The sequence below is a fragment of the Peromyscus leucopus genome, chromosome 2 (assembly GCF_004664715.2).
Source record: "Peromyscus leucopus breed LL Stock chromosome 2, UCI_PerLeu_2.1, whole genome shotgun sequence".
In the NCBI taxonomy this organism is placed as follows: Eukaryota; Metazoa; Chordata; class Mammalia; order Rodentia; family Cricetidae; genus Peromyscus; species Peromyscus leucopus.
The window spans coordinates 123,723,351-123,743,485 of NC_051064.1; the positions used below are offsets into that span (position 1 = coordinate 123,723,351).

A 20,135-nucleotide genomic window follows, 5' to 3' on the forward strand; every position below is an offset into this window, starting at 1 on the left:
ACCACAGAGTCCTTACCTTCCCCCCAAATCCACCAACCCTTGCTATCTCAGCCAATTACACGGAGCGAGTACCTGCCTTTCTAGGAAATGCATAGTGCACAGATTGTGCAACCTCTATACTGGGTGAGGTTTCCACTACCTTGGCATGTGCCCACAGAGATTATGTGAGAGCATTTGGAACAGTAGAGCGTGACCTCCTGATCCTGGCTGTTCATGCCAGGTGGTGTCTGCACTTCTGTCTGTATGTGTGAGTTTCTGTACTTGGCCAAGTGGTCATGTGTGGGTCTGTATGGCAAGAGGCCTGTTGTTTCCCATCAGCAAGTGGCTGCGAGCAGATGTTACTATGGAGTGAAAGCGCAGACGGCTTCAGATGACCAGCCCCACTTTCCTATCCCAGTGAGCAGGACAAAGGGAAGGGACTTCCCTGATGTACCAACCTCTACAATCTCCCTGTGCCCTGAGAGAAGTTCACCTTGGAGGATTCGCCTCTGCACACAGGGCTTCTCTGAGACAGTGGCCTAGAAGGATGACAGCTGAATCTCCTCTCCAGGGACAGGAACTCTCACTGACTAAATAGTTTTGTCTGTTGTCAGACAGGCTCCCCTAGAAAGAGAAGCCCAAGGCTCTTTTCCTCTCTCCTCGAGGCCTGCCAGGACAGCTCTGTCATTAAGTGAACTGGGAACTGACTCCCAGGGACATGCCACCAACCATCACACCATACCTACCTTCTCCCTTCCTGCGCTCCCTCCTACAAGTCAGTACCTCAAAGATAATGCACTCGGGATGTGGAGGCAGAAGATCGGTATTTCGAGATCATCCTCTGCTACACAAGTTCAAGGCCAGTTTGGGCTCTCTGAGACCCTGTCTTCCCTCCTCTCAAAACAGCCTTTGCCTGAGACCAGCCTTCACAGCTGGAGGGCAGCGGCCATCTCTTTTGGGGTTCACTACAGGTCTTCGAAGTTCTGAACATCCTACAGTGCGTGTCCCCCTCTTCCCCTTTATTTTGGTCCTCTATAGAAGAATGGCCGAGGAATTACTATCCAAGAGGTCACAGGCACCCCCAGTATTCTTTCCAAACCTATCTGCCCGCCTTGGATCCCATGGGGCAGGAAGGTGCAGGTCTGTCCCTCCTAAAGCCGAGGCACTGCAGAGCTAAGCCTGTGCACATAACTAGGGACAGATCCGGAGTCTGGGCTTCCCCCGTGGGGCCTCCCAGGGCACCTGCCCAAGGCCACCCAGCGCGCCAGTCCAGGCCGCGCCGGTGGAGCGGAGCCGGACCTCCCAGCGGCCGATGGGGGCGGTGACCGCCCGGGGCCTTCCCACGGTTCGGTGGCGCGTCACCGCGGGGGCGAGGGGGCGCCGGGGCGCCCCGGGCTGCGGTGCAGGAAAGGGCCCTGGGAAAGGGCGGCGTCGGCTCCCGGGCCGGGGCGGGGCCGGGGCGGGGCCCAACGACCAACTCCACGGATCGCAGGGCTGAGACCCCGCAGCCAGCTCTCGTCATGAAGCGGCCCAGGGCGCCCAGTGGCTCCGATGGCGAGTCTGACGGACCCATTGACGTGGGTCGGGAGAGCGACCTCAGGTAAGACAGAGTGGGGCTGAGGCTGTCGAGAGTGAGAGAGAGTCCAGCACACTCAGGTGTGCACAGCAGCGCGCAGGTGTCAGCCAGGATGCAGGGGTGTGTGCAGCGTCTCCAGTGTGTCCACAGCACCAGTATGGCGAATTCCTGGGTACCCCGGGCCAGTTAGGATTCTGGACGCTGGGATAGAAGGAGAATTCTGCTAGGGGGTATATTATGCCATTTGGCTGCACCCAGGGACGCCCCTGGAAAGTTTTACTGCAGACCTTAGGAAACTTTCATAGACGTAGGTTCCACATTCCGTTGCCCCTAATCTATTCACTATGAAGACATCTGTACTTCCCAATTTTACCCTTCTTTGGGAGCAGTTTTCACATGGTATACAAAAGGATGGGGGTGTGTGTGTGGGAGTTCCCTTTGAGCACACTGAACGCTGGAATTGGGTTTAGGTACTGAAAAAAATTCCTAGCCAGTTTGGAAGAACCTGGACTCCAATCTCAGTGCCTCTTCCACAAAACCACCCAAATTGCCAGTGTTCTTCCACCTTTGTTAAATAGTCTGACTTTTAACCTGTGGAACAAACTGATCTTGTACGGTCCTTGCTACTTCCCAGCTCTGTGACTCCATAAGCTTCAGTTTTCTGATCTGTAAAATGGGAATAAATAACAAAGCCAGCACCATAGTGTTAGTAAAAACCCAGTGGAAGAAAAGATGTCAAGGGCTTAGCAGCAGCTCATGGTGAATGCTCAGCGTCAGGCTCGCACGTGAAAGAGTCTTCAAGCCCTTGCCACCCAGCCCACATCTGCCACCAAGTCACCATACAGCCTGCCTTTCTCTCTCTTTCTTCTTTTCTCTCCTCCTCCTTTTCCTTTCTTCAGTGCTGGATTGGATCCAGAGCCTGGTGCATGCTAGCCAAGTACCCTATCGACATGCAGTTTTGAGCCTTTGGTTTCCCTGCCTGGGACGATTTCCACACTGGGAAAAGGATGAGAGTGGAAAGGAAAGAAAGAGCTGCTGGAGTAAATAACCTCTCTTGATCTTCGGAACCTTGTCTCTGACCTCCATGTTCATGCCCTGGCACACGGAGCACACTCACATAGCTACATCCAGGCAAGAGGACACACGCCTTCAATCCTAGTGCTTAGGAGGCAGAGGCGGGCAGATCTCTGTGAGTAGTGAGACCCTATCTCAAAAGACCAAAGGAAGAGAGCTAATGGCAATAGATTCTCTCTCTCTCTCTCTCTCTCTCTCTCTCTCTCTCTCTCTCTCCCTCTCTCTCATCTTGCATGTTAGTTATGGGGATATATAATGTAGTTCCTTATGTAAATCCTTTAAAAATTACTTAGCAGAAACTCCTATTTATAGAAATAATTTTCAAAGCCAGTGCCTGCTGATAGGGAAGGAACCAGTACCACGTGGTGATGGAGAACAGAAGATCTCAAACTCAGTGCCACTGGGTCTTCAAGGACCAGGGTACAGAGTTGATGCCAGCTGAGATGGATGGGAGCTGGCTTCTATCCTTCATGAGCCTGGGCAGTAACTGCCAAGGGCTCTGGAGAGTCTGGATTACATGGAAGAAGAGTCATAGTGTGGGCTTTGAGCCCCGCCCCCCTCCCTCACCCCTCCACAGCCAGGGATGATGATGATGGCTTCCCGATGGCGGCGGCACTGGGACTAAGGTGTAAAAGGTCACTGCAGGTTTTCCCCTCTATATCTTTTTGTCACTTTAACCAGAGCTCATTGTTAGAGACTGCTCCAGAAGACCAGACTCCTCCAAGGAGGGAAGGCAGCTGGACATCTGGCAGACTGGCTTATAAGATGCCTCTTTGTAGCACTCCCCAAAAGGGCCCTCCCCCCAGTAGACATAAATGCTTCGATTCAGAGACCACTGAACGATGCCTGCTGTGGCCTAGACCCTGGGCTGGGCATCAGAGCCCAGATGTATCCTGCTCAGCCTCTGCCCTCGGGGAACTCTCAGGGAAGAAGAGCTTCATGTACAAAGAAAGCCGGATAGACGGCGGCAGGGGCCACAGGGCTGGGGCAGCCAGACTCTGGGGTCAGAGGCAGTGCACAAATCCCTCCCATTCAGAGACGTGAGACCCAAGGGGCAGAGTGTGTTCTGATGTCACCAGGGACATCTGCCTGGTGGTAGCGACCTGCTCCATCCGTGGGAATCACCCACAGGGCTCGTGTGTGAAGCTGGCCCCCTGAAACAGTCTGGATCCACACACAATACAGCCTCTCCCTTACCCATCTTCAAATATTTCATGAGCACCTCCCACATGTGAGACTTGAAGTCAGGGTCTACAGGCTGTTCCTTTATGATTTAAGGCACATGGTAGTCTCTGAAGTCAGAGAGACCTCACCACCATTTCCATGTGTAAGTGACTTGACTCTTTCCTGAACTGACGTTTTCTTTCTTTTCTCTCTCTCTTTCTTTCTTCCTTTCTTCTTCCTCTTTTTTTTTTTTTTTTTAGCAAAATGAGTGTGTAAATATCTACCTCTGAGAGTAAAGCTAGAATGAGGTTGAATATACATATATAGCACATAGCTTCTTGCTTTGGCGCAGGTAATTTCTAATAAATGTTGTCACATTGTGGAGAGAGTGCCACATTCATGAGGCAGCAAAATTTAATAGAAAAAAAACTAGAAATCTACAGACTGCATTACGGGGCATTCTCAGCTCTGAATCTGTCACATCCCTCCCCCTAAAACAATTGTTTTCCTAAGGTCTATTATGCAATGTATGAGACAAATGGCTACATACTGCTGTCTAGAACAGAAAGTGCAGGCTACAAGAGAGACATGGTGAGATGATGCATATTTGGAAGACATTGGCAAGAGTACTGAATTAAAATCCAGGAGTTGTGGGGCTGGAGAGGTGGCCCAGTGGGTTAAGAACATACGCTGTCCTTCCAGGTTTGACTCTCTGCATGTCTTGGCGGCCCACAACTGCCTGTGATCCAAGTTCCAGGGTATCTGGTGTGTTCTTCTTGCACAGACATACATGCAGGCAGAACACCCATACACATAAAGTAATGTTATACATAAAGTAATGTTATAGTGTGTGTGTGTGTGTGTGTGTGTGTGTGTGTGTTACATGTTTTAAAGACAGTAGATGTAACTCGGATTCTGGATTTTCCTCTTATTTGCTGTATGGCTGGTCAAAGGTCCTTTTTCTCTCTGAGTGTTCTCATTTCACAAACGGTCTTAGTTCTGCGTGACTGTCCATCATTCAGAGCCTTGATTGGAATGTTGCCTTTGCTTGATACAAAATGGGCGGAGTCATCACCAAAGGCCCACACACACAGGGGACTTCCCAGGTGGAGTTGGGACTGGGGGTGTTCAGGACTGGCAGGCAGACCACTTTGAAAGCTACACCACCTGAAGAGACTGCCCTGGGATCCTGTCTAGGGGCTGCAGGAGACCTGTGGAGATACTGGCGCTCACCATGTCTTCTCTGGGTCCGTGAAGATCTGCCTAGGCACTCAGAGGAGAGGTTCCCAGAACCCCATCACTGTCGGGGCCAGATCCAGGCTGTGGTGAGCTCTGGCTGGGAGCCTGAAGGATAAGGGGATTGGAAGACTAGTCAGACAGACAGGAAGTCAGGCTTAAGAAGGAAAACAATGCTGAGCTGGGAGCCAGAAGATAGGTTCCCATGCTGCTTTGCTCCTGAGCAGCTGGGTGGGCTGGCCAAGCTACTTTGGCACCCTGAGTGAGGCTCAGCATCCTCATCTGGAAAATGGACTTTTATAAAACCCAGAGGAGAGAGAACCTTGGCAGTGGTGCCAAGCAAACTGTAAAGTGAGATTTGCCTGGGAGATTTGGAGGAAGGGGCAGATCAGGTGGCAGGGGCGTTTGACCAGGAGCCTGGGGAAAGGTGGAACAGCGCCCTTGGCCCTGAAGCTGGGTGTTGCTGTGTCAACCTCTGACAGACGGTCCCTGAGGAGGGATCGGTCTGCGAGGCAGTGACGTGCACAAGGCTAACCCAATACCCAGAGAGACGCTTTCTCCAGCCAGGGAAACAAAGGCTGTATTTCTTATGTACCTTGGCTCTTAGAGCTTGTCCCCAGTGAACCAGGGAAGGTTTTGTAAACAAGCTGCCCACAGATCTCAGGCCCTGGCTCACAGGGCCCTGCCTCCCGGGAGTTTTCACAGGCCTTTCAGCAGCTCTGCTTGTCCAGATGTGAGGGTGAGAGATACGTTTTTTTCCAGATGTGGCTGGAACAAGCCCGAGGCAGTGTGCTATCTGGTCTCTCCTGAAGCTGCCTTTCTGTGAGGTATTGAGAATGATCCAACTTCAGATGCCACAAAGAGAGTCACATGGGCTGAGACCCTCCTGGTGAGCTGTGTATGGCCCCATCCACGAAGGCCCAGAAGGCAGATTTCTATTTACATTCTCTGTGGCACTGAAGATAAGTAAGAAATCCCACTGTGAGATCTGCTGGGTCCCAAGATGGTTGAGGACCTGAGCTGTAACAGTGAGTGAAATGGATGAGCCTCATAACCTCATGGATGGACGTGATGGAGAGATGGACGTTAATCAAATCATCATGCCAGAATAAAACAATTAGAATAAATGCTGTGGGTGCAGGAGTTTGGGAAAGTAACCAGCAGGGGCCATGCCGCAGACTAGGAATTTTAAAGGGGCTCGGGGCTCCTAAAGGAGGTGACAGCTGAACGGCAATCTGGAGGCTGGTTGAGGTCGTTCGGCTGTGGTGAGGAGGTGAGGAGACGGACTGGACCAGAGATGTCTAGACTACAGAACACATATGCAGATGTGGGAGTTCCTGCATTCAGATTGGAGCATGCAGAGCAAGAGACAACTGGATATCAGAGGTGACAGGAAGCCAGGCAATGGTGGCACTTGCCTTTAGTCCCAGCACTCGGGAGGCAGAGCCTGGTGGATCTCTGTGAGTTCAAGGCCAGCTTGGTCTACAGAGTGAGTTCCAGGACAGACTCCAAAGCTACACAGAGAAATCCTGTCTCAGGGTGGGGTGTGTGTGACAGGAACCAGTTGGGCCAACCAAAGGATAACGCTTAAAGGATAATGCTTTTGGGTCTTAAAAGCATTAAGAAGCCACAAGGGGCCGGGCGGTGGTGGCGCACGCCTTTAATCCCAGCACTCGGGAGGCAGAGCCAGGCGGATCTCTGTGAGTTCGAGGCCAGCCTGGGCTACAGAGTGAGTTCCAGGAAAGGCACAAAGCTACACAGAGAAACCCTGTCTCGAAAAAATTAAAAAAAAAAAAAAAGAAGAAGAAGAAGAAGAAGAAGAAGAAGAAGAAGAAGAAGAAGAAGAAGCCACAAGGGAAATTTAAGAGAGACAAGATCAAGCCTTCTGGTAGTAGCAGAAAAAAAAAAAAAAAGTTCAGTGGGACCCAAGGGAAGGCTCTTTTTGTAAGCCTGCAGGTGAGAGACATAGAGGGCCATGGAAAACAGACATGAAACTATCGACACACGGTATAGGCAGGTTTTGACCACATAAAGTGAAGACCAAGGCGGAATCAAAGAAAGTGCCAGAGAACTAGAAGGTGGGGGTGGCCTTTGCTGAGATAGGGAACCTAGGGTAGACAAGAAGCAGGTGCTGGGCAAGCTCATGGGCTCCTGTTGAGATGTTTGTTGGCATCCCCAAATGTCAGGGGAGGCACTTTGCCCAAAGCTGTGGAGTGTAGCATCGGTAGGGTTGGGTCCTTGGTCCTCTCCAGTGAAACTCTGCCTTCTGAGGTGATAGATGGAGCAAAAGGCCATCCAGACGGAAAGCGGTTGAGGTGGTTACTGTGGTCAAATTCCGGGCAAAAAACCCCTCGGCTGAGTCTTTGTAATAGAACTATTGGGGTTGAAGCAAACATCCGTCATCCAGCCTGGGTCTCAGAGGAAGGCACAGGCATGGGAGGCAGAGCGAGGATTCCGGGACCCGTGCCTTCTGGGAGGCCAGAGCAATGTCCCCGAGCGTGCGAGAGGAGCCTGTGACCCAGATGCCGCCTCCGCCTCGCCCCCGGCCGCGCCGCGTGGGAGGAGGCGGCAGCTGCGGGCCGGGCGGAGGGCGGGCGGCGGCGCTCGGGCCCGTGGGAAGCGGCGGCATCTGCGCTTTCCACGCTCCTTCCCAGCGGCTAGCTCTGAAATCCAACCCTCCCGGCCCGGCCTGGCCGCCGCTGGCCCGCGCCCTCAATCAGCCCGCCCCCGGGATCGGGTTGCAGGACCCGAGCGGGAGCATCCTGGTTCGCGGTTCCCCGACGGTCGGCCGCCCGCAGGAGCAGGAGCTAGGCTACCCGGTCCGCCAGAGGCTGACAGGCAGGAAGCCAGGAGAGCACAGAGGACTTGGCCCCAGAGAAATGGGTCTCCCGGGAGAAAGGAGAGCAGGCGACCCTTTTGCATGCCCTGTGCCCCTTCCTGGTCTGGGAGGCTATGGCCACCTGGGAGCCCCACCCCACCCCATGCACCCCGGTCCTGGCCTGCTGCCAGCCGGGCCTCCCAGGTCAATCTAGGTCAGGGAGATGATCCCTCGACTCTGAGAAACTAGCCTTTCTCTTCCTCTGCAGCCAGATGGCCAGACCGCTGACCACCCCCAGCCCTTCGCAGATGCAAGCCCGGAAGAAACGCCGAGGGGTGAGTGAGCCGCAGCCTTTGAGGAGCCCAATCAGGGTTTGCACTGAATCCAAGGAGGCCTTGCCCATCATCCCGGCTGACTGGACAGGTTCAAACCCAAGCTCTGCCTATCGCAGTCCTGGTGGCTGGGCATGCCACCTCCCCTCCACTGCCTTGCTTCTTCCTCTGAGTGACAGGGAGCATCTACCTCAAAAGACTGATTGATCGTTTGTTTTTCAAATTCACTATGCAGTTGAGGATGCCCTTGATCTCCTGATCCTCCTGCCTCCACCTCCCAAATGCTGGTGTTACAGGCATGCACCACCACACCTGGTTTTTGCAGTACTGAGGATTTAGTGCAGATCTCATACACGCTAGAGGCAAGCACGCTACCAACTGAGCTACAGCCCCAGCCTTAAATGAGCTCTTCTGAAGACTGAGTGGGTTCCCATAAACTGTGATCTATCTGCACCTGACCATAGCCCATCAATACTTTGTTGTAGTCTCTGCTCTTCCTTGTTTTCTCTGAACCCAGAGCTTTTTCTTCTTTGTGTTGAGCAGGGAGGGAGCTCCCTGCTAGCAGCTCTCCATCTTATCCTATCCCACCTTTTCCTGGGGATCCAGAGGCCTGGGATCCAGCAGGAGCCCACTCACTCACTCACTCACTCACTCACTCACTCACTCACTCACTCATCAGAAGCCTTAGGCAAATCGTTCTTCCCTACCTCGTATTCTCTAAAAAGTGATGGATTATAATTTCTACCCAGCTATGAGGATTCTGTTGCCAGAACTGTGGGGAAGATAGTGTGGATGAAGGCCTCTGCAGCTAGAGAGAGCAAGATCCAGAATTCTTCAGGTGTTCTCACGATCCAGAAACTGGAGGGCTAACTCTGGCCCAGCAGGGTCCCCCAGGTCTACACCAGTGGTGAGCTGGTGTCCTCATTCTCATAGGCAGTGCCCTGCTTTACATACGGTGAACATCGTCCCTACAGACCAGGACAAGAGGCTTGAATGCTAGTCCCAGCTCTACACTTTTACTGTGTGGCATGAAACAGATTATTGTCAGTCTGAACTCTCATTCTCGTCCTTCATAAATAACGAATAGATTTACCGCCCAGAAAAAAAAAAATAACTTGAGGGAAAATATGAGTCAGTGTCCATCAGGGCACACTGGAAAGTGTGATGAAATGCCTACAGGGAACTTCTTGTCATTATTTTTCAGATCATAGAGAAACGGCGCCGGGACCGTATCAACAGCAGCCTTTCTGAACTGCGACGCTTGGTGCCCACTGCTTTTGAGAAACAGGTGTGTGATGGTGCTGATCCAGTAGAAGGCAGGGTGTGGTTCCTATGGTATCTCCTACTGCTGGCAGAGCTGTGATCGTTTATAAATCGCTGTCACTGGGGTCTGGGAAGATGGCACAGAGGGTATGAGCACTTGTTGAAGATCTGAGTTCAAATCCACAGCAGCCATGTAAAAGCTGGTCAGTGCTGTTCACACCTGTAGCACCAGCATTGGGAGGCAGAGATGGGCAGATTCTAGGAGCCTGGACAGTGAGACTTGAGTTCAGTCCAGGTCTCACATTGTGGAAAGAGAGAAATGACTCCAGCAGGCTGTCCTCTGACTTCACACACACACACACACACACACACACACACACACACACACACACAAATAATTTTTAAAATGTAAGGCTGAGAGGCAATCCGCAGTTAAAAGCACGCACTGCTCTCCAGAGGACTAAAGTTTAATTCCCAGCCAGCAGCTCACAACTGCATATAACCCCAACTACAGGAGCTCTGATGATGTCTTCTGGCCTTTACTGGCACCTGTACACACATGAGCATACATTCACATAGATACACATACTACAAAGAAACAATAAAAATCTAAGAAAAAATAAGATGGAGAGTAATAAAGGATGATACTCTATGTTATCTCCTGGCCTCCACATGTGTACACATGGGCACCCCACACACATACACATACACAAGGTGTGCATATGCCACACACATGTGCGTACACACACAAGTATGCATAGTTGTCACTGGCCAGGGGACAAAACAAATAGACAAATATACTTAGCAAGGTGTCTTGGGTATGGTGGCTTTATACCTGATGTGTTCCTTTGGATTAAATCCTAAAATTGATCCTGAGAGGCAGGGATTATTCTGCACATCGTACAGGTAAGGAAGTAAGGGACAGAGATGTCATGTAATATCTACCTACTACATTACACGGCTAATAAATATCTGAGCAGAAAGAGCACGTAACTGTATCGCATGTCCTCCGACATTTCTAGAGCTCTTTGATAGTAAAAAGTCCATTCAGAGAACGAGCACCTGTTGTGAACATGGAGTGGGGGGAGGTGGTGTGGACCACAGTGGAGAGACATATGGGTGAATCAGGCTGCCTCAAAGACCCTTACCCTCTGCTCAAGGTTTAGGTCACATGTCATCTGCCTTCCCTTAGGCCAGTAAGTACAAGTCAGCCATTCCACAGATGCTCATTAAAGCCTTCTCAGAGCCAGCAATGAACTAGACTTGGTGTCTGTATTTAAGGGACGGGCACGGAGAGTCTGACCCTCAGGTTTCCCATGGGAGCCAAAGTTCCCTGGAGCCATTTCCCAAGAGAGAACAGAGAAGGACAGGTTTGTTGGGCTCAGATGATGTGCTAGGACTTGGGGATACTGAAGATGGAGTTGGGTTCCCAGGACAGCAGGTCTATGGGGTAGGTGATGGTGGATGGTAGCAGGAGTCTGGTGATGGTGACGAGGCCATAGCATTAGATGAGTCTTTCTGGGAGAGAAGTGGGCTGACATTCACTGGGAGTGTTTTAGGAGAGAGACGCCCAAGAGACAAGGTGGAAGGAGACTAAGGAGGATACAGCCAGGGTGGTCGAGTCGGGGAGGCGTTTTAGGATGGAAGCCCCAAAATGATGTGGACAGTCAAGCACCTAGCAGTCCTGGACAGGTTGGACAAAGTAGTAGCCCAAGTGGTCAGGGGGTGGGAGGGAAGGGAGGAAACCCAGGCAGTGAATGCTGATGGGGACGGGAGGGCAGTTCATCCCAGCCATCACCTGCTGCAGCCTCTGCCTTCCATTCCCACAGGGCTCCTCCAAGCTGGAGAAAGCCGAGGTCTTGCAGATGACCGTGGATCACTTGAAGATGCTCCATGCCTCTGGTGGCACAGGTACCAATGCTCTACTCTCTTGGGAATTAATCACACTACAAGTACTTTGATACAGGGCCCTGGGGACCAAGGGGTGAGCTCAAACTGATGGCCAAATAGATTGTCGTTGCCCTCCCGTGGAAGGACTGAAGTGGGTTCCGGCCACCTTTTGCCAAGCTCCTCTCTTTAGTTTTATGCTACTTTGATGTTTGTTTTGAGAAAAGAGTCTCTCTCTGTAGCCCAAGCTGACCTCAAATTCACAAATCCTCCTGCCTCAGCCTCTAGAGTTGAGATTACAGGCAGGGGCCACTACACCGAATTGTCTCTCTTCTTTCTTTGTCTCCCTCATGACTTCCTGCGTCCCCATTTGTCCTAAGCCTTGCCTCAGTGCCACTCCTCCCAGGCTTAGAGGGCTGCTCTGTGGCACCGGCTTCCAGAAGACTCACCAGCAAGACCTGGCTAACCGGTAGCTTGGATGAGCAAATTCTCAATAGAATCCCAGTCTTCAACTAACCTGAACCCAGGGAGGAAATTGTCTGAGATTTTTAGCCATAGACATTTTGCTGGTGTCTCTACCCATTGGCCTAAGCTTCCGGACTGCTGTTAGACCCTCGGCAGCACTGGGAAGTGAGCTATGCTCACAGCAGGTGTCAGATGATGGGAACTGGCAAGTCATTCCATCATTTTGTTAACGCTTTCCATTAAAATCATGGAGCAGCGATGACTTTCGTTTCGTTTTGTTTTTCGAGGCAGGGTTTTTCTATGTAACAGTCCTGGCTGTCCTGGAACTCATGCTGTAGACCAGGCTGGCCTCGAACTCACAGAGATCCACCTGCCTCTGCCTCCCGAGTGCTGGGATTAAAGGCGTGTGCCACCACCTCTCGGTATCGAAGAGTTTAAAAAGACTCCCAGGTGAATGGCAATCCTGTCTAGAATCTTCTAGGTGTGATTGGGAAGCCTCCACACTCCACAGACCTTAGCTACAGAGATGTAAAGCTGGGGAACAGCTTTCAGCTCTGGAAAAGAACAGTGGTCCAAATCGGTGTGGCACCTGGGGGCAGGCAGTATTCAGGATCTCCCCGAGAAGAGTCAGTCTGGATTAGACTGTAGGAATTGGCAAGTTTAGCCGACCTACCCAGTAATTCTAATGCGGTGGCTCCTTTGGAAAAGTCTGCCAAAGGAACGCATTCCTGAGAGTGGCAGCCAATGGGAGAGGCTTCATATTATATTCATGGTGATCCTATTAAAGGGAAAGTGGTGATTAGCATGTGGGCAGCACTTTAAAATGTCTTCACTTATCTCACTCCATTCTCACAAGGACCAGGAAGGGGGGGTGGGGGCGGTGTCCTCACCACTGCGTCTCAGGCTAATGGAAAGGGCAGAGAGCTGTGGTTGGGAGTTCAGGCTTTTGATATAATTCTGGTGCTGCTGCTCCTTCAGTCTTGACTTGAGACAAATGGTTTATCCTCTCTATCCCCGAGGTTCTTCAGCTTTAAAGTGGATATGGTAAAAGAGTGTTTATCAGGATTAAATTAGATACTGCCGTGAAGTGTGTAATAAGAACTCGGCAGACATTTGTTTAAAAGGAACCACGTAGCCAGGCATGGTGGTGTGCACACGTAACCACAGCTCTCTAGAAGTGGAGGCAGGAGGGTCAGGAGTTCCAGATCATTGTAGGCAACACAGTGAGTTCCAGACCAGTCTAGACTACATGAATGAATATCTAAAAATTAACTAACTAATTAATTAAAAGAGGCTGAGGATGTAGCTCAGTGGGTAGAGTACTTGCCTACTGTCCACAAAGCCTTGGGTTCAATCCCTAGCCCTGTAGTAGCCAGGCGTGGCGACTGTTCCTGTAATCTCAGCACTTGGAATGTGCACCCAAAAAGATCAAAGTTCAGAGTTCAACTACATTGTGAGTTGAAGGTCAACCTGGACTACATTAGACCAGGTCTCAAAGAAATAAATATATATAAAGAAATAATGTTTAAGCTGGCCAGTGGTGGTACATGCCTTTAGTCTCAGCACTCTGAGTTTTAGGTCCACAAAATGAGTTCCAAGACAGCCAGGGATACACAGAGAAACCTTGTCTTGAAAAACAAGCAAACTGTGTGTGTGTTTGTGGTGTGTGTGTGTGTGTGTGTGTGTGTGTGTGTGTGTGGTGTATGATGTGTGTGTGTGGTGTGATGTGTGTGTGTGTGTGGTGTGTGATGTGTGTGAGTGTGGTGTGTGATGTGTGTGTGTGGTGTATGATGTGTGTGTGGTGTGTGATGTATGATGTGTGTGAGTGTGATGTGTGATGTGTGTGTGTGGTGTGTGATGTGTGTGAGTGTGGTGTGTGATGTGTGTGTGTGGTGTGTGATGTGTGTGTGGTATGATGTGTGTGGTGTGGTGTGTGATGTGTGTGGTGGGTGTGATGTGTGTGTGGTGTGGTGTGTGTGGTGTGTGGTGTGTGTGGTGTGTGGTGTGTGTGTGTGTGGTGTGTGTGTGGTGTGGTGTGTGTGTGGTGTGGTGTGTGATGTGTGTGAGTGTGGTGTGTGATGTGTGTGTGTGTGTGTGTGATGTGTGTGGTGTGGTGTGTGATGTGTGTGTGTGTGTGTGTGTGTGTGTGTGTGTGATGTGTGTGTGTGGTGTGTGATGTGTGTGATGTGTGTGTGTGGTGTGTGATGTGTGTGTGTGTGGTGTGTGATGTGTGTGTGTGTGTGTGTGTGGTGTGTGTGGTGTGTGTGTGTGGTGTGTGTGTGTGTGTGTGGTGTGTGTGTGTGTGGTGTGTGTGTGTGGGGTGTGTGTGTGTGTGTGTGGTGTGTGATGTGCGATGTGTGTGTGTGTGGTGTGACGTGTGATGTGTGTGGTGTGTGATGTGTGTGTGTGGTGTGTGATGCGTGTGTGTGTGGTGTGACGTGTGATGTGTGTGGTGTGTGATGTGTGTGTGTGGTGTGTGATGCGTGTGTGTGTGTGGTGTGTGATGTGTGTGTGTGTGGTGTGATGTGTGTGTGTGTGGTGTGATGTGTGTGTGTGTGTGGTGTATGATGTGTGTGTGTGTGGTGTGTGTGTGTGTGTGTTTATTAAATGAAAAGTTATGAAATGAAAGAGTCAGCAAACACAGAGGTAAGGGGCACATGCATCATCAGCATCATCACACAGCACAGCCAAGTCTCACCTAAACTGCCAGACTCTGCAGTCTCCTGCTGAGCTGTCCTGTCCCTTCGAGGGTCCCCAGCCATGAACCAGAGATGAGATATTTGCTGCCACAGTCAGGAGCCAGTACTGGCTGCTGCTTTTTTCCCCCCCTGCCCAGAAGGTATTTGAGAGAAGAGCGGGTATTGCAGAGGCAGTAGAGATGTGGACGCCTGTGTGGACAGTCCACCTGGCCTGCCCATCAGTGACATCAGGCCAAGAGAGAGCCCTTGCCTGGTAGCAGCTGCACGGGGCCAGTACATTCCAAACTGTGTTCTGAGCTGGAGGATGAACTCAGACGCAGCAGCAGCTGGGCCACTGGCGTGAGTGACAGCTCCCTCCATTTATGGAGGGGGTCCCAGAACCATCTCATTTCACCCTCTCTCCTCACCGCAGCGGCAAACACTGCAGCGGTGACAGCTACTTCTATCGCCTCCCATTTTCAGGCTGAGGAAACTGAGGCCTGGGGATGCTCATCCGTGGCCAGGTGGCCAGTTTAAGTGGCAGGTCCATGATTCAAACCCAGCCCTGGTGGCTTCTAACGGCTTCACCACTACACAGTGGTGCCTTCTCCTAGCGACCTTCTACTCCGCTAGCTGCGGTCATTCCCTCCTCTCCCCAAACCTGCCTCCTTTCAGAAAGTGGGGTTATAATACATCTTCTATGTCCGCTGTCTTTTCACGGGTGTCAGCTTAGAGAAATTGTGTGGGCCACAAGATTTTCTTCACATCAATCATGAAGTGTGAAGAAAACACATTTTGTGATGCAGCGTGGTTTCTAGTGCTGAGGCCGGGGCTCCGGGAGGTGAAGGGACATGTCCAAGGTCACTGGGTCACTGTCGGCTATCCACAGGTCACATGTGGTATCTTCCCCCAGGTTCTGTGCTTCTCCCCCGGCATGCCCTCATGGTGCTTTACTTTACAGGGTTCTTTGACCCCCGAGCCCTGGCTGTTGACTTCCGGAGCATTGGTTTTCGGGAATGCCTCACGGAGGTCATCAGGTACCTGGGGGTCCTGAAGGACCCAGCAGCCATGCAGACCCTGTCCGGATTCGTCTTCTCTCCCACCTCAACAGCTACGCAGCTGAGATGGAGCCTTCACCCACACCCACTGGTGCCCTGGCCTTCCCTGTGTGGCCCTGGTCTTTCCTCCATAGCTGCTCGGGGTTGCCTTCCGTGAGCGGCCAGCTCGCCATTCTGGGAAGAGTGCCTGGCCCTGTCCTCCCCAGCGTCTCTTCTCCCACTTTCCCCATCTCTGCCCTCCGGTCCACTCCAGTGCACAGAGTGGCGGGCACCATCCTGCCGGCCCGGAGGAATCTGTTGCCCAGTCGAGGGGCAGCTTCCGCCCAGAGAGCCCATCCTCCCGAGAGGCCAGCTGCCCCTCCGCCCACAGCCCCTGGTAGCAGGGTTGCCAGGAGCAACCACGTGGTCCCCGTCCTGCCGTCTTCTTCTCCGACAGCCCCTGGAGCTGGGAAATCTGATGACAGTGTGTCTGGTCCCATCGCCAGTCCACCTCCTTTGGGGCCACCTGGGAGGCCATCAGGAGCAGTGCTCTACCACTCGTGGGTCTCTGAAATCACTGAAATTGGGGCTTTCTGAGCTGACCCCACACACACACACACAACCATCCCCGAGGAATGAGAAACGTTCCTGTTCTCCCCGCCCCAGGAGCTCTGAAAATGGTGCCACCTTTTCTGATTTATTTTCTAGAACGGCTTCCATACAAAGGCATCTCTCCTCACCCATCAGAGCCCCGCCCCCGCCCCGCCCCCACCACCGACCCTGCTGCCCACCAGGCTCCCCTGTAGTCCTTTCAGAGCTCAGAGCCTTAGTCTCATTCCCCACAGGCACAGATGAGTTACATGGTACCTTGTGACCCCCTAAGCACTGTGGACCCAGAACGCATGGACCTTGGGTCTGGAGCCGAAGCTTTAAAGGATTCCATGGCCAGGGGCAGGCTGCTCACACGAAGAGGTGGGACTCCTAGTCCTGAGGACTGGTGAGATTCAGCCACCCCAGGCCAGCAGGATGGAATGTGCTGTCTGCCTCACTTCCTGAAGACAGAAATGAAGCAGGGGCTACTGAGCCATCTCTGCAGCCCGCCCCGGTGAAGCACAGGACAGATCTGTTCAATACAGCTACGGCCTGCAGCCACCGTCGTCCCCGCTTCAGATGCCCACATGACTATCCACTAAGGCTTGACAAGCCGAGCCAGGAGGATTCTCCACAGCAGCGAAAGCTCTGAGGCAGGAGATCCCTACCACCGGGTCTCCACAGCGCTTCAGACAGAAGCCAGGACCGAGAGAGCATCGGGAGAGCCCAGCTCCCTTTCTCTTGGGTACTGTCCTCCAGGACGATGGCCCTTCCCACGGGGTCCCCAGTGTGGAGGACCTGTGGCCATGATGGTAGCACCCCAAGAGGCATTCTCTTGGGATTCAGCACCAGACATGTGAGCGGCCTGGTTTGCCTCCGGCTCCCAGAGCCCAGACTGCTGGCGCAGCCGAGGGCCGTCAGGCTGGATAAAAATAACTTGGAGGAGGGGGAGAACAGGCCGAGGCGGCTGGGCTCTTCAAGGTCATGCAGCCGGTCGAGGGCCTGAGAGTCTGCTCACCCAGATTTCACACAGCTGGCTCCGCTCAGAGGCCAGCTCACTCCCCAGCTCCGCCTCAGGCGGCCGTTTGCCTCTCTAGTGGGAATAAATGGCCGGTGTAGCAGCAGAGGCTGAACTGACATTTAGGGTTGCCCTATCAGTAAACAAAGTGTGGAAACGTTTCTGTCCTCTTTGGTGAGCACCTGCTCCCCACAGGGCCCCCGGGGGCCACCCAGCGTGCCATCTGGGAACACCCTGGTCAATGCCTGGCAAAACCAAGATTGTGGGGATCTGGAACTGGTTGTTCACTGACGCTGGGGCCGTGGTGATTGTGAAATACGAGGTCATCCTGGAAAGCCTCCATCCCCCGCTCCCCATCCCAGCCTTGGATGGAACCACAGTCCCCAGAGCTGTAGTAAGGAGCCTGTGGGCACAAAAGTAGAGTTTACAAAACCCTGGGAGCAAAAGGGGTCATTTCAGAACATCAGGACAGAGGGCAGAGGTCACCTGAGTGACCCAGAAAGTGCTTGCAAAGAGGTCAAGAAGAGATAAAGACTTCCTTCATTTCTTAGTGGAAGCAAGTTCTTTAATCTTGCTGCCATATTGGACCCATCTGAGGGCGTCCCTGTGGAGTGCATGGTCAGCCCCCCGAGAAACACAGGTGCAGGGGGTAGAAGAGGCAAGCAGGCTCCTGGGGTGGGGGGAGGTGATAGGAGTCCCTGGATATTAGGGTCTTACTGCAGGCCTGCAGTTCGGCAGCCTCCTAGCCAGAGATTCGGTGTTCACTCACGGCTGCGCTATGGGAAACACATTTCCCCGTTGCGGGTACCCGGACTGCGAAGCAGTCTGTTGGCACCATGGAAACACGGCAGAATGGCTGAGCCCTTTGAGCATCCATCCTGGTTGGTGTTGGCTTCCTTCTCCCAGGAGACTGGGCAGGTCACACACACACACACACACACACACACACACACACACACACACACACACCCGAGTACTCACGCCTCCTGTTTCTAGTCCCAACCCTTTCTGGTGGCCCCAACACTCTCATCCCACTGCAAGGTGTTGCAGGCAAGCAATAAAGATGTTTAGTTCTGGAAACTTCCACCACCACACCTCCACTTGTACTTCCTGAATGTTTCTGGACTCCCTGAACCCAGGGCTCCAGGCCTGGCAATGTCCCCTCTCCCCCTAGTCTATTGCCCCGGCTTCCTGGCTTGGCCCTGGCTGTGGCAGTCAGTTCTCAGCAGGCACTGGCGAGAATGTGGCATGTGCAGGGCACATCATATCAACCCAGCCTGAACCCCAGACACGCCCCCACCACACACCCTGTTATTCTAATGATAAAAATCAGAGCTCCTTTTAAATCCTATCCTGACTTCCAGCCTTGTTTTGTGCTGACCCCAAACTTGCTCAGTGTTTATGCTACACAGGCCTGCTCTCATATCCCCAGCATTCCATCCTTAGAGCTTCTCTCATGAGGTTTCTAGAATGCTCCTCCCTTCGCCTTGCATGGCCTACTTCAGTTCCTCAGGCCTTGCCTTCCATGTCACCTCCTCCTGGAGGCCTTCCGGGACTAATGTGCTTGAGTAGCTCATTCTTCTCGAAAGTCCCAATTGGTTCCCTTCATGGAGAGTTTGCTAATGCATACCTGCTTGTGTGCTTATTGGTTAGGTGTATCCCCACTGGTGTGTCAGTTCAGTGAGGCCAGGGATCACACCTGGCCTGTGCTCCCATCTACACCCAGCACTGAGCACAATGCCTGCTCATCATCACTGTCCTATGAACTTCTGCTGACTCCATAGATCAAGGAGGTGAGAAGGCTTCTGGCTTCCTGTGTGGCTGGCACAGACCCCGATGGGGGTGGATTCCACCCTTACTCCCACTGGCTGGCATTTAGAGGGGACAGGAGAGCCAAGGCCGAGGGACTGGGCGTTCTGGCAGAATGGTCAGAAGTCCCTGGCCAGAGGAGAGGCAAGCGTCTTGGCCCTGGAGTGCATGCTGACAGCTGAGCCTGCCAGCGGGTTTGTTCTTTGCTCTTGGCCTAGCTCCATAGTGCATCCAGCCCCCAACAAATCCAACATTCATGGAGAGCCAGCCTGTGCCAGCCAGGCCTGGCAGAGCCAAAGGTAACAAACACACAGTCACTCAGAGGGCACCATACCCTCTGCCTAGATGAGATGGGCATGGAAAGATCTCTGGAGAAGGCTGAGGACTGCAGCGTGGGTGTGCTTTTCTGGCTTCTCTGGGAGGGGCCCTGGAAGGAAGCCCTCCTGGAGGAGGACCAAGGGGCTCCCTTGCAGAGATCTGGAGGTTCACCCAGGAAGCTACCGAAGCAGGCTTGGAGCTGAGCGCAGTCCCTCAGCACAGGTGAAAGATGGGCTAGCCTGAGCTCTGAGACTCATCTTCCTCATTACACACTTGTTAACGGGAAGTGATTTTCTTCAAGTTCTTTGCCCTTCTTGAACTTAACATTTTCGTTTGTAAAATGGCCATGATGCAATAATGGCTGCCCACATATGTGCACGTGCACACACACAAAGATTTAATAAAGTTGATTTAAAGAAAAAGAAATTGGTGCTGCTGAGCTCGGTGACGCGTCTATAACCTCAGCATTCAGTGAGGCAAGAGGATCAGGAGTTCAAAGCTAACCTTGGAAACATGAGGCTGTCTCAAATAAACAACAAGGGGGTGGGGTGGGTGCCAGAGAGACAGCTCAATGGTACAGAGCACTTGTGGCTCTTGCAGAGGACCCCGGTTCGGTTCCCAGCATGGTGCCTAACACACACCTGTTACTCCAGTTCCAGAGGCTTGGATTGGAGGCTGGCTTCTTGCCTCCCTGGCACTGTGTGCGTATGGTGCAGACATGCAGGCAGAACACCCATAAACATAAAAACAAACAAACAACAGCAACAACAACAAATGAAGGCGGGGAGGAGGAGGGGAAGGAGGAAGAGGAGGAGGAGGAGATCCAACCTCACCTCAGAACACCTACATGCTTTTGAAACACAGTGCCCAGGCCAGGGGACTGATTTAAC

At 52.5% G+C, this 20,135-nt stretch overlaps 1 protein-coding gene across 1 annotated transcript; it reads left to right on the forward strand.

The window, feature by feature from the left end:
- Positions 1-1,408: 1,408 nt before the first annotated feature.
- Heyl (hes related family bHLH transcription factor with YRPW motif like) lies at positions 1,409-18,202 on the forward strand. Its single transcript, XM_028854491.2, is given in 6 exon segments — positions 1,409-1,579; positions 8,116-8,182; positions 9,384-9,467; positions 11,272-11,353; positions 15,434-15,520; positions 15,523-18,202. Coding segments are annotated over 6 exon segments (984 nt in total). The 5' UTR covers positions 1,409-1,499; the 3' UTR covers positions 16,107-18,202.
- The last annotated feature ends 1,933 nt before the right edge of the window (positions 18,203-20,135 follow it).